General features: G+C 48.8%; 1 protein-coding gene across 5 annotated transcripts in view; it reads left to right on the top strand.

Moving 5' to 3' along the window:
- Positions 1-14,029, top strand: part of TOX2 (TOX high mobility group box family member 2) — a 130,562-nt gene that overhangs the window by 49,953 nt on the left and 66,580 nt on the right. For all 5 annotated transcript variants that reach the window (XM_032419856.1, XM_032419858.1, XM_032419859.1 and 2 more), the window contains exon 2: positions 520-585. In XM_032419856.1, the coding sequence (XP_032275747.1) occupies positions 520-585 (66 nt within the window). The remainder of the gene's footprint in view (positions 1-519; positions 586-14,029) is intronic.

The raw sequence follows: 14,029 nt of genomic DNA, 5'->3' as shown, positions 1-14,029 counted from the left end.
GGCCAGAGGTGGCCCAAGGGGCACATGTGAGGGGGCCAAGCTTCTTAGGATGGTAAGACCTGGAGGGCATGTCTGGGGCAGGTGTCCTGATCCCAGGGCTCTGAAGATCTCAGCCTCCCTCCATCATGTGGAATTCTAGCTCTTGCTGATAGTCTGATGGCCTTTTGGCCAAGAGAGATCTTTGCATACTTCCAGGGTTGGGGAGCCCAGTATCTGACAAGGACCATCTGCCACATCTATGGACAAGGCATAAAGGGCAGGAAGGTTTTCCTCTCTTTGCCCTGTGATTAAGGTGCTAATCCAAGCCCGCGGGGGCCACAGGACAGGGGTTGCTCTTTTCACCCTAGAGGGAATCCTGCTGAAATGAGATTTGGGCATCTTGGGCTCGAGCTTTGCTTCTCCGGGCCCCACAGACCTTTCCCCTCAGTGCGTTCAGTCTCCTGACCTTCTCGGGCATCTCCTGGGGCCTTCTTGAAAACACCTTCCTCAGACCCGCTTCTCTCTCTCTCTCTGTTCTAGTTGGATGGTGACAGTGCCTACGTGGGGATGAGTGACGGGAACCCAGAGCTGCTATCGACCAGCCAGGTGGGTGCTCCATCCTGCCTGTGGGGGGTTCAGCCTGGAGCTGGCTGGAGCTGAGCTGCTTCAACGTGGGCTGGGATGGGGCAGAGCGGTGGGGCAGGGCCCACTACTATCCTCTCTCACAAGGATCAAGAATATCAAATATTCCCTTGAAAGTGACAATCCAACTGGGACCATGGTGTTTTCTGTAAAGCACCTACCTGGCTACAGTTGGCTAAAAATGGGCACCATTGAAAACTTGGTAAAACTGCAAATGTGTTGCCCACATTTCCCATGCACAGAGGAGAACTCTTCAGCAGCAGTGAGTAGAGATGTCACAAGCTCCCTGGTACTCTCTGCTTCTTGCCACCACATAGCACCCATGAGATCTACACTGGCACAGAGGCACACGTGCCCATGCAAAGGCATGCAGAGTTCTCCTGCCCACCTAGACTTGTCTAGTACCCCTGCAGAGGATTGTGGATGTGGCATACAGGGAGGAGAGCAGAGGCTTCCTGTGCGGTCCTCCCTGGGAAGGAGACTGGATCATCCCTGGGCAAGGCTATCCCGGTCCCTAGCCCTCTGGGAGTCCCAGATGCCAGCTAGAATCTGAATTTCCACTGAGAGCCTGGTCTCCAAAAGTTAAGTTTTCTTTCAGCCGGGAGCATCCTCACTGCAGATTGGAATGCTGGGGAGGGTCCTCACTGCAGGCTGGGACGCTGGGGAGGGTCCTCACTGCAGGTTGGGACGCTGGGGAGGGTCCTCACTGCAGACTGTGGTAACCTGGAGGACGGTTCCTTAAGGCAGGGGCGCCTGCAGAGTGGCAGTGGCTCAGGGTGCAGAGGAACTTGGGGAGCTGGAAGACAAGCCCGTCCCCGGAGCTGACCTCCGTCCTCTGTCCGTGCAGTCATGAAGGTTGTGGCAGTCCAGATTGGGTTGCTGGGCCCACATTTTCCAGCTCGGGGGTTAGAGCCCTATTAATGCACAAACACTTACGTGCCCTCCTATGTGACAAATCCAGTGGCGGACATAGATGAGTAAGGCGTGGGCTAGGGCCCCCTTAGGGCGCACTGCCAGTGAGGGCAGCTCCTGGACCCTCAGTGTGGTGCACAGGCTCCACTGCTGGGCACTGCATCCCCCTCCCCTGCCACTGCAGGGGTGCTCGCGCTGGGGCCGCCACGCCGCCCACGCCCCTTCGCTGGCCTGTGACCATGTGAGCATCACGATGCTGCTGCAAAGCTACCTTTCTATGGCACTGACTCGTGCCAGCCTGAAAGACACTCTGGTGGGCAGGACTCCAGGTCCTGGAAATGCTCATCTTGGAAGAGACCACTGAAGTCGTTGAACTGTCCTTAATCAGCTTGGACGTGTGGTGTCTCACAAGACCAGAGCTTCCTCCCGAGCATCTCATCTGAGCTCTTTTCAGTGTTTCAAGTGCATTTTGTTAACATGCTGAACCTGGCTCTCAGAACCGTGGCAGGTGGAGTTGGCGTGGCTCAAACCCTGATGGAGAGTGTGGCCACCATACTCCGGGGAGAAGGGAGGGTGGGGCTCGTGGGGCTCCGTGTCTGCCCACAGTCCTTTGCAGAGGAGAAGCAGGGCAAATAAGCGTCCCCAAAGGCTGTTGGCTGCAGCGCCCTCAGCTGCCTGCCCAGCACATCCCCACAGTTGCAAAGCCTTTTCCTCACTGGTTATTTCAGCTGATCTTCACCAGTCTTGAGAAGTAGTAGGTTGCCACTAATCCCATTTTATAGATGAGGAAACTGAAGCTGGAGGATGTTGAGTTGCTCATCCAGGCAGGGGGACAGCTGGGGCTCAGAGCTCCATACATTACTTTGCTCCGTTCCCACCTGAAGCCTGCCCCTGACTTGCTTCAGCCAAGTGTTCCTTTGTCAGAGAGCTGTTGGTGACCCTGAAATCCAAATTAGGTCCCCTCCCCTTGATTCTCTCTCGTGCCACCATGTCCTTTTAAGTCATGGCATTTGTCACTGTTTGGGGTCGCCTGCTTATCTGTGTGAAGACTTGGTTAGCATCTGATTTCCACACTAGAGCAGGATCTGGTCCCTCATTCACTGTTGTGTCTCCCAGTGTGTTACAGAGCCTGGCACGTGCAAGGCGCTCAGGAAAGACTTGCCTAATGGGTCATGTGGCCCCTTCTCTTCTCTGGACTTCAATTTCCCTGGCAGGGAAATGAGGCAGTTGGATTCCCCAAGGGTCCCTTCAGGCCTCTTGTGCTGTCACTCAGAGAGTCTCCCGAATTTAGCACTTTATAAAGAAAACATCAGGATTCCCTGTGATTGACCAGACACCCTGTGGCGTGAGCCAACCTGGATGGGAACAGATTTAGCAATTACAATCTAGTCTTCTTACAGGGTACCAGTTGACTTTTGTTGCATAAGAAGCATGTCAGGGGGCTCCTGGGTGGATCAATTGGTTGGGCATTGGACTCTTGATTTGGGCTTGGGTCATGATCTCAGGGTCATGAGTCGAGCCTTGCATTGGGCTTTGCACCCAGCACGGAGTCTGCTTGAGATTCTCTCTCTCCCTCTCCCTCTGCCCCATGCTCTCTCTCTCTCTAAAATAAATAAATAAATAAATAAATAAATAAATAAATAAATAAATAAAAATCTTAAAAAAATAAAAAACCCAAGCAAGTCAAAACTTAGTGTCTTAAAACAATAAATATTTACATGGTTCAAAATTCCATGGGTTGGTGGTTTGGTTGGGTTCATTTGGGTGGCTCTTCTGGCCATAGCTAGGACCCCTGTAAGTGGCCACTGTAAGCTGCCAGGTCAGCTGTGGCCTGGTTGGTATGGGGACTTGCTTCTCTCCAGACAGTCTCTTGTCCCCCAACAGGCTAGCCTGAGGTTGTTCACGTGGTGGGAAAAGGGTTCCCAGAACAGCAACAGCAGAAGCTGCAAGACCTGTTGAGGTAGGCTTAGAACTGGCACATGAGTACTTCCAGCACATTCTGTCACTCAAAGCAAGTCAGAGAGCCAGTCTGGATTCAAGGAATGGGGAAGTAGACCCTGTTGTTGGGAGGAGCTGCAAAGTATTGTGGTCTTTTAACAAACCCACGGGAACGTGGGATGTTGTTCATGCTGATTTTTGTTGAAGAATAACAGACTCGCCCAGGACCTGCAGCTCCTAGTGGCTTGGTGGGGCTCCAGGATCCCTACTTCTTAATGTTTTCTTCCAGTCTTTTCCCTGAAGTGCTTGCCTGAACCCCCTTCCCCCCCCCACCCTACACACACATGCACATTAATGCCCTGTCATGACGTGCTGCCCCACCAACCACAGGGATTGTATTGTCCCAGTTCCTGGGGGGCTGACATAAACATCTGGGCAAAATGATGGTCTCCTTGCCAACAGAGGATTCAGAGTACAAACACTCTATATGTTTTTTTTTTTTTTTTTTTTTTTAAGTAGGCTCCTTGCCTAGCGTGGAGCCCAATATGGGGCTTGAACTTATGACCCTGAGATCAAGACCTGAGCTGAAATCAAGAGTCAGACACTTAATTGAGCCACCCAGATGCCCGCAGAGTACAAACAGTCTAAATGGCATAAAATGCATTTTATAAATACAGTTAAATATGAGATTCACCTATTGAACAAATGGGCACCTATTATGTGCAAAGCTCTCGATGTAAGCGGGAAGCCATTTCTGGAAGATGTTTGCTTCCAGAACATACCATTTCATCATATTAAAAACCTGCTCTTTAATGTAATCTTCTCCTGAAACACCATCTTCTTCATCTAGAAACTTCAGTGGAGACACAGGTTCCTGTGGGATATATACCAGCCAACTATGCCCCCTGTTAAAAACTTTCAAACCAGCTCTTATGGGCTTGCAGTTTCTTTTGCAAATGCATGCTTTATTGTTTGGTTTTCCCAAGTTTCCACAAGATTCCTGCCTGGCTGCCTTAGCTTTCACACAGAATCCCCTTTCCCCCTCCCCTGGACCTTGTGTTTCTTTTGCACCAGACTTGTGTGGGTGGTCCGAAACCGAGAGGCAGTTCTCAGACATCACTTCTGGCCCATCAGCAACTTCTGGGAGGGGAGGGCCTTGTAGAGATAAGCTCTTCCCCTTCTTGAGAACAGACCCTGGCCAGGAGTTACAAGGATAATATTTCCTGGTTATGTGACCCGGGGAAGAGTCTCCTTCTTGCTGGGATGAGGCTGAAGAGGAAAGGAACGAGGCCGTGGGCTCAGCAGACTTGGATTCAAATCCAGCTCTTGCACATCCCATCCAGATGCACACTCTAACCCCGTGCAAGTTGTGTCAGCTTTCTGTCAAATGGGAGGAGTAACGTCTGCCGCCCAGAGTATGACAAGTACCATAGGTGAGTGGTGTGGATTCCCGTCACCAGGCCAGGGCACCTGTCCTCCAGCTGTTGTGAGTGCTGGCTGCTAACGACTCACAGCTGCCCCTTCTCTGGAGAACTGGCCTCTGCCAAATGAGAACCATGAATGGGGAGGGGTGTGGGGGATGGTCCAGAAGGCCAGGTGGGCGTCTTATCTCAAGCGGGGAGCAGTTCTGCAAATCTCCACGGAGCTCCAGCTGACGCGGCATCCTTGCTCAGCTCCTTCCCCTGCCCTGTCCTGTTGCCCTCCCTTCCCTTCTGAGTCACTTCTCAAGGGGAATGTCAGTGTCATAGGAATCCCCATCTCAGGCTCTACCTCGCGAAAATGTAAACTAAGATACTGTATAAACCACCAGCACTCCATAAAACTAGCTGGGAGGACTTATTTCCATGTTTTTCTTATCATAAATAATGCTTTGGTTACACAGATGACTCTCTGGTCACCTCTTGTGCTCATTTATAGTTCTGTGCCTTTGTATGCACTGTTTCTTCTGGTAGGAATCCCCTATTTTCACCCAACAAATGCCTATTTGTCCCTTCAGGGGCACTGCGGATGTCACCTCAGTTTACCCTTCCTGGCTGTAGGTAGAATGTTCCACTCTCATAGCTGTAAATACGACTTCTGCTGAAGATTTCTGACCTTGTCCTAAGGATTATGGAAAGGATTTGTGTGTGTGTATGTGTGTGTGTATGTGTGTGTGTGATAGAGCGAGAGGGAGGGAGCGAGGGAGGGAGAGAACTGGCATATGACTACTTCTACCACATTCTGTCAGTCAAAGCAAGTCACTGGGTTTTGTTAGTGAGAAAGAGAGAGATTGAAATTGGGTAACATGATCAAATAAAAAGCTCTCAATGACAAGAGCAGATACAGACAGACAACACGGGAGGGTAAGTGAAGGATGGTATTGTCCTCTATTGTGGTAGAGGCAGAGGAGATGGAAAGAAGTGGATGGATCTGAGATGTGTTTTGGAAATAAAGTTGGCAGATCTTGATGATGGATAGATCTAGGGCGAGAGAGAAATGAAGGAGTAAAGGATGAATCCCAGGCTTCCAGCATAGCCCATTCTCCAGCATGGTGGTATGAGTTTTCTGAGTTGGGGAAGGCCTGGGGAAGTGCAGGTTTGATGAGGTCAGACTTGGACACATTACATTTGAGATGCTCATCCAAGTGGAGATGTCCAAGTAGGGAGATGGCTGTACAAGTCTGAAACTCATTGGGGAAGTCAACTTAGAAGTTCTTAACCCATGCTATTAAAACCGTGTGAGGAGGAAATTTGCAAAGACAGAAAGGAAGAAGACCAAGGAGTCTTAAATGTTGAGCTCCAATATCTGGAAGCAAAGTGGAAGAGGAGAAGACCATGAAATAGGTTGAGAAGCAGTGACCAGAGAGGTAGGAGGAGAACATAGAGTCTTAGATGGAGGTAAGGGATCCAGGGGAAAATGATGTTGGATCCACAGCTTCTTCCCTGTCAAAGGATAACTTTTAAATAAATCAAAGATTTATATGTACTCATGGGAACCAGAGAGGCACCAGAAAAAAACTTTAAGGTATACTTTACAGCTTTAGAGTGGGAAAGATATTTCTATGACTCAAAGTCTTAGAAGAAAAGACTTAAAAATTTGACCACAAATAAAAAAGAAAAACAACTTTTGTATGGCTAAAACAGCATAAGTAAAGTCAAAAGACAAATGAATAATTGGGCCAAATTATTTTCAACTCATAATATAGTCAAAAGATTAACCTCCCAAATATATAAAGAGTTCCCAGAAATCAATTCAAAACCCTGGTAGGAAAACAGGTGGGAGATATGAACCAATAGTTTCCAGTACAGGAAATGCAAATGGATTTTAAGTTTGTGAAAAGATGCTGAAATCAGTTCCTACAAGAAAGAAAACTACCGTTTTCACCTCTTAGATTGACAAAAATGCAAAGGTTTGATAGTAGACTCTGTTGGAGCCCCTGTGGGGAAATAGGCATTTTTGTACATTGCTTGAAGGCAGAGTAAGTTGGTGCAACCCCTATGGAGAGCAAATTGGCAACATCTATCAAAATTACAAATGCATTGACCTTTAACCCAGCAATTTCCCTTTTGGAAACATATCCTACAGATATATTTGCTCACATGAGAAATGATGTCTTCAAGATTACTCATTTTGGTATTGGCATAATGGCAAAGAATTGGCAACAACCCAAATATGCAACAATGTGGGACTAGTTAAATTATGTACATTTATCAAGTGGAATACTGTGTTGCTGTAAAGAAAGAATGAAGAAACTGGAGAGAAACAGAAGTTCTTTAGATACATTGTTTATTGAAAAAAGCAGGGTGGTTAACAAGTAAGTAGAGTATGTTACCATTTATGAAAAAAGCTAGTGAGACTTTCTCTCTAGGTGTTTGTATTTGATTAAAGCAACTCTGGAAGGATATACAGGAACTAATAACAGTGGCTTTGTACATTGTGTGTGTACATATATGCGCATGTGCATGTTTGCATGTGTGTGTGTGTGTGTGTGTGTGTTATGGAAACTGGGCAGGTAGACAGGGATGGAAAAGAGACTTTTCATTGTACCTTTTTATGTTTTAGGGGTTTTAGACCATAGGGATTTATTATAACTTCAAAAAGTTGAATAAAAGGTACACAAGAAGGAGAGGGTCAAAGGCTCCTGAGGGATTGGTTGGGATAAAAATTGAAATGTGTCCAATAGTTTTAAGAAAAAGAAAGTCATTCTGGATCCCAGAAAAAGTGGCTTTGGTGGGGAGTGGACTTTGTGCAGGTCCTGGGGTGGATCCAGAAGGGAGCATGCAGTGAGGATGTAAACAGGGAGTGTAGACAACTTGTGTCTTGTGTGTGAAGTCTGGCTGTGCAGGACAAGGGCCAGGGCCATAGCTCAATGAGATGAGGACTCCAAAGGAGGGATTTTTTTTTTTTAAGATGAGAGAATCTTTAGGATGTTTAGTTGTCGATGGAAGGCATCCAAGAGAGAGGATAAAGCATGGGGTTCAGGAGAGGGAAGGGTTAAATGATGGTTTAAGTTTTGGGAGGGGTTGGGTCCTGTCCAGAGATGGAAGCTCTGGCCTTAGCCAGGAGTGGGAACACAGGGGGAAAGGAGTGTGTCACTGTAGATTGTGCCCCGGGAGCAGAGGGCATCTGCACCTGAAAGCATCTGTGTTCTCCGAGAGGTTGGTGGGCAGGTCAGCTGCTGAGTCAGGGCACCAGAGGTCTGACAGGTGGAGAAGGTCTGGGATATGTGTGTGGCCTGTGGGAGACTGAGCTCTTGGTGCAGGTGCTATGGGGGCAGACAGTTGGATGAATCCACGGTAAGGATTTGCCAGGCAGGTGTACCAGAAGGATGCTCACACTTATTTGTGCAAAAGAGAGACTGAAATGAAGAACCAGGGAATCTAAGCTGGGTAAGGAGAGAAAAGAGGGGGGCCAGGCCCTGAGAGTCCCCAAGTGGGGTGCTGGGCAGTGAGGACACCTTAGTCATGGAGCTGGAAATGGGTGGTGATTCTGAGAGAAGCAGCTGTGGGCACTGATGGGGTCCTGGGTGCATCCGGGGAGTGGGCAGCTGACACAGTGGTGCAGAGCCCAGCATCAGCATGGTGGCTGAGCTGTAGAGACCCAGAATGATGCTGAGGTGGGGTGGATGGGAAGCCAGAGCCCAGAGCCAAAGGCTGGGAGCATGGAGGGGTAGGGGGACAAGCATGTGGGGCCAGATGCTGATGGAGCTGAGTAGGGTGCAGTGGGATTTGTAGGAAAGATGGACAGTGGTCTAGATGGGGCAGCAGAGAGGCAGGAGGATGTCAAGCCTGCCTTCCAACCTGAGATACGTGAACAATAGGGGAATGCGCAGCTCATCCACAGAGGAGACAGGAAGTGAATGGAAGGTGTGTTCTAAGGAGCTCTGGGGAAATAGGGACTTTTTTCTTCTTAGAGTAGGAATCCCAGTGGGACCAGGGGCTATTTGCGAGGGGAGAGGTTCAGGGGGCTCACATTTGAGGTGCTCCTTGGGGAACCCTAGGGCCTGCAGAGCATGGTCAGCACCACCAACTAGGAGCCCTGCCGGGTGTGAGCAGGGTCCAGTGTTTTTGCGTCCCTTGCTAATGTAGCAGCAGAACGTGTGCTGGGGAGTGATATCATAAAGGCCAAGATTCCCATACTACACAATTCCCTCTCAGTGCCTCACACCACACCTGGCATGCACAGGCACCAAGGACTTGGAGTTAAGCAGATTCTTGCTGTGGGGTCTGCACAACACTGTGAGTGTGCAGCGACCTTCCTTCATAGATCCCCAGGGATGCCTGGTCCATTTCTCTTACCATTGGTTCAAGCACTGTCCTAGGGTGTGTGGATGGTATAACCAGGAACCCAGAAGGCCAGAGCTGGTCAGAGTCACACCTGCAGTTCCCGGGCACTGTCCTCGCGCCTTGAAGATGCAGCCTCCTTCCAGCAAGGGACCGTGTAGGATGCCCAGAGTGGGGAAAAGCCCAGAGTTCTGAGTTCCAGGTTCTGTCTGCTCCATTTCCTTCACCTGGGTTGGTATCTATCCCAGCCTATTCCGCATGTGAATTATGAGGGTAGATGATCTGTTGGATTTTCCCAGCCTAGATACTGATGATAATGGACATCCACAGTGCACTTCCTTGGGCTCAGACACTGGAGCTAAATGTTTCCCATGAACCCTATCAGGTAAGTACTGTTGTTGTTCCATCTTACAGATGAGAAAACTGCAGAGCAGAGAGAGAGAGGTGGTTGAGTCTTTATGAAACAAACAAACGGTGCACTGGGGATAAATGCATAAACAGTTAAATGCACCGGGAGACGGGAGGCCCTCCTGTCCTTGCTGCAACCAAAGATTCTGGGCTTAGTAACTCTGGCCTCTGAGTCTGTGTACATCGCAAAGGGCAGGGACGACACGGCTTTTATTGCTTTAATTAAAACCTGGGTGAAGAGCTCGCGGTTCATATTAAAATGAAATTGTGTTTCGCTGGCCGTGGTGCCTGGAAGGGAATGGCAGTGATTACTGCTAAGATTACCAACAATCAAAGAGAAAAGGCCTTTTGCAAGCATTTCCTATTAAAGCCACAAACATCACACTTTAAAAATAATTATGGTTGTGTTATCCGAACATGATTCATGAATTCTGAATAAATATGAGGGAGCCTTGAAGGAAACTGTTTCAAGACCATAGATTTTGTTCAAATCTGATGAAATTTAATATCATTTCGCAGCTGGAGAATAAAATGCAAGGAGGGAAAAAAAAACCCATCCTATGTGTATGGAGAGAATTGAGTATATGTCAGACGGAACTAATGAGCTTTCCCTCATCAGTCCTACACACGTGCTTAGAAAAATGGACGAGCTTCTCTTGTTTTCATTGAGAGAAAACTGCTGAGAAGGAGTTGGTACTTACACCTCACAGATCTTCATTTTGCATTCCAGTGGCTAAAAATATATTCACTTTAAAGCTCTATGTTCCTGGCTGTGAGATGTTTAAATGTTCAAGGGTGCAGGCATGGAGGCGTTAGGGGGGATGGATTTGGGGGTGGGGGATCGTGGTCTGCATTTGCTCCACCTCCCCTGTGGTAAAGATCTTTTCCATACAATGCAGCAAATGTTTACAGCATATAGTTTTGTTTCCTTCCAACTATTATGAGAGAAATTGAATCCCTGGAAATGTTCCCTCTCTCTAAATGGGATGGAAACAATGAAGATGATGCAGGAAGTTTATGGGTTGGGGGAGGGGACAGCAGTGGGTTGGAAATGTAATTGCAAGGATTTTCTTTACAGCAGCACCCCTCTCCCACTCTCAGCCACCTTGAACTCAGCATATTTGACAGGGCCTGGGTCCTTGCCCAGGGGGTGTGGGAGAGCCGTCTGCTTTAACACATTTGTTCATCGCTACATGAAAGCTAGCAGCAAGAAGTAGAAATGAAGCCAGATGTGGGACCTTTCCAAAATGGTGCTGGGTCCTTAGCTTTTGGAGGGTTGCGAGCCTGGGTCTGGCCCTTTTCAGCCTCCTTCACCGTGTACCCTTAGGTAGGTCATTTGTCTTCTCTGAGCCCTGTGTGTTTTTTGTTTTTTTTTTGCATCTGTGAATGGGGGCTGAACGGTGTCTCTGAGAGACCTTCTGGGTTATAATCTGTGGCCAAGGGGTTGGTTTCATCCCCTCCCCCCCGCCCCCGCCTGAGTCTCTAGGAAAGACAGTGGTCTGTCCAACATGCCAGAGACTCACCTCCCCCACATAGCTGAGTTGCCCCAGTGCTGAGGGGGCCTTAGAGATGGAGGTCAGTGACTCTGAGTCACCACTGGTGACAGTAAAGAGATGCCAGTGGTCGGTTGGGTAATAAGGGTAATGATATAAGAAGACAGACCTGGGCTCAAATTATGGTCTTTGGGTTTTTTTTAAGATTTATTTATTTGAGAGAGAGAGTGCACACGCACTCTCGGGGGGGTGGGCAGAAGGAGAGGGAGAGAGAGTCTTAAACAGACTCCCCACTGAGTGTGGAGCCTGACGTGGGGCTCAATCTTACAACCTTGAGATCACTACCTGAGCTGAAACCTGAGTCGGATGCTTAAGCGACTGTGCCACCCAGGGGCCCCTCAAATTATGGTCTTTGCATATCATGACTGGGTGACCTTGGACAAGTGAGCAAGCTTTCCCAAACCTCAATTTTGTCTTTAAAAGGTCCTCAAAGTGATGCAGGGAGAAATAAATAAGATGCATTTATATCCTAAGTTTTGGTACATGGCAAATGTCAAAGTTATGTGAGGTGCTATTAAAGTATACATTTTACAGATGAAAAAACTGATTTTCAGGAAAATAAAACAACTTGCTCAAGGTCATCCGCCCAGGACATGATGGGCACAGGAGTCAATGAGGCATCAGAAATACCAGCAAAGGGAGGCCAGTCAGCTTTTTTTTAAAAAAAGATTTTGGGCGCCTGGGTGGCTCAGTTGGTTAAGTGACTGCCTTCGGTTCAGGTCATGATCCTGGGGTCCTGGGATCGAGTCCCACATTGGACTCCCCCTGCTCTGCAGGGAGCCTGCTTCTCCCTCTGCCTCTGCGGGAGGCAGAGGGAGAGAGAATCTGAAGCAGACTCCTCGCTGAGCATGGAGCCTGACGCGGGGCTTGATCTCACAACCAGGAGATCATGACCTGAGCCGAAACCAAGAGTCCGAAGCTTGACCAACTGAGCCACCCAGGCGCCCCAAGGTCAGCTGTTTTATCTGATGCAAATCAAATTGTGTGAAGAATTGAAATTGAAAAGATGATATTGGAACTATCTTGTTTTTAAAATGTGCCAAGAAATGTTCCCCCTCAAAGAACAAAAGTAGTAGAAAATGCCTCCTGCCAATTGCCAGCTCGCTAAAGATGGGCAACCCCTTCCCAGCCCCCTCCACTAGACGCACCTCCAGCCGAGTGCTCCGGGGAATGGTGGGGGCTGTCAGGCCTCCTTCCTTCACACTAACATTAAAACGCCTTCATGGGGCCCAGACAGCCCATTTCTCTGTCTCTCAGATACTCAGAGCCCATGACTCTGGTGGGGAACAAAAGTCCAGGCATGAGGTGGTCGCCCCTGCCGGGCCTGCCAGCCTCTGGGAGAGTGTGAAGCACAAGCGACCAGGTGGGAGTCAGCGGCAGGTCTGTGGTCCGTGGGACCCCTACCTACTTCTGCCTTGTTCTTGCTATATGACCTTGACCCAATTACTCACCCTCTCCTGGCGGCGATTTCTACCTCTGTCAAATGGGACTATTATTACCTTCCTGGCAGGTTAAGCCAGAAGTGGGTGTAGCTTCATTAAGTAGCTTAGTGTAGTTAGATTAGTTAAGTGGGTGTAAGCTAGTTGAGAGGGCTGGTTAAGTGGATATGAGGTAACCAGCTTGGCCAGGGCTGGTTATGATAGGAGCTTGGTAAAGTTTTTGTTGTTGTTGTTGTTGTTGTTGTTTTTAGAATTTACAAGTCGGAGAAGAAAAGCAGAACAGGGAAGGAGCTAGGAGAATGTTCGGTAGCTCTATTCTGTGAATGCTTGTTACGTAGGACTGGGGTGGAATGAATAAGATGAGGTTTGTGCTTCAGGTAAACAGAAACAGAAATCTCACCTTAGGCCAGCACCGTGGGCCCCCGAGATGTACCTGTTTGCCTGGTGGCACAGTCTGAACCACCACCCAGGGCCACTGAGCTGTTGGGAGGGTGGCTCACAGGAGCCTGGGGTCGCTGGGGAGCATGGCCTCGAGTGGAGCTGGGTCAGGCTGGGCGAGGACAGGGAGGTGGGCCATGTGAACGACTGTTGGCTTTGGAGATGGGAAAGGAGGGCCTTGCGGAAGTCTGCCTTTGCTTTGTGAGGTGGGATGGTCTTTGGAAGTCCCCTTGAGAAAACCTTAGAGTTCTCTGTAACAGCACAGGCCTTGGAAGCCGATCTGGGCTACTTTTGGCTGTTTACCAGGCTGGGATGGCCCTCAGGGATGGGTGGCTTGTGGCTAGAGGTGGTGTCTGTGTGAGACATAAATGGGCAGCTCTAAGCTTGCTGCTGGCCTTCATAAACAGTCACCAGAGACAGCAATGCGAGCCGGATGGCAGAAGGGATGAAGAGGCATTTTGAAATTTATTAAATACTTCCCCCATGCCACCAAATTAGAAAATGGGAAAGACAGGAAAATACCAAGTTAGCCAGAATGTGGAGGAACCAACTTAGCCAGAATGTCTTCATACGTTGTTGTGTAAATTGGAACAGCCACTTCGGAAAACCATTTCTTGGCATCTAAAGCTCTGTGACCCCGTCATCCAGCTACTAGGTGTTCGCTCAACAGAAACGCATTCATCTGTTCACCAAAAGACACCTGTAAGAATGTTCATAGTGGCCCTTTTCATAAACGCACAAAACTGGGAGCAATCCAAATGCCCATCCACGGTAGACCAATGAACGATGGCAGGATATTCTGACACCATGGAATAGTACGCAGCAACGAGAAGGAGCGATGTATCACCGCAGGCTCTCACAAACCCCAGGGTGAGGGGAAGAAGCCAGGCCCCCAAACAGAACATTCTGGATGATTCCTTGTACTTAAAGCACATGAACAGGCAAAACTAATCTATTA

The sequence above is a fragment of the Phoca vitulina genome, unplaced genomic scaffold, assembly GCF_004348235.1.
Source record: "Phoca vitulina isolate PV1807 unplaced genomic scaffold, GSC_HSeal_1.0 scaffold22, whole genome shotgun sequence".
Classification (NCBI taxonomy): Eukaryota; Metazoa; Chordata; class Mammalia; order Carnivora; family Phocidae; genus Phoca; species Phoca vitulina.
This window is presented reverse-complemented; position numbering and strand designations above follow the sequence as displayed.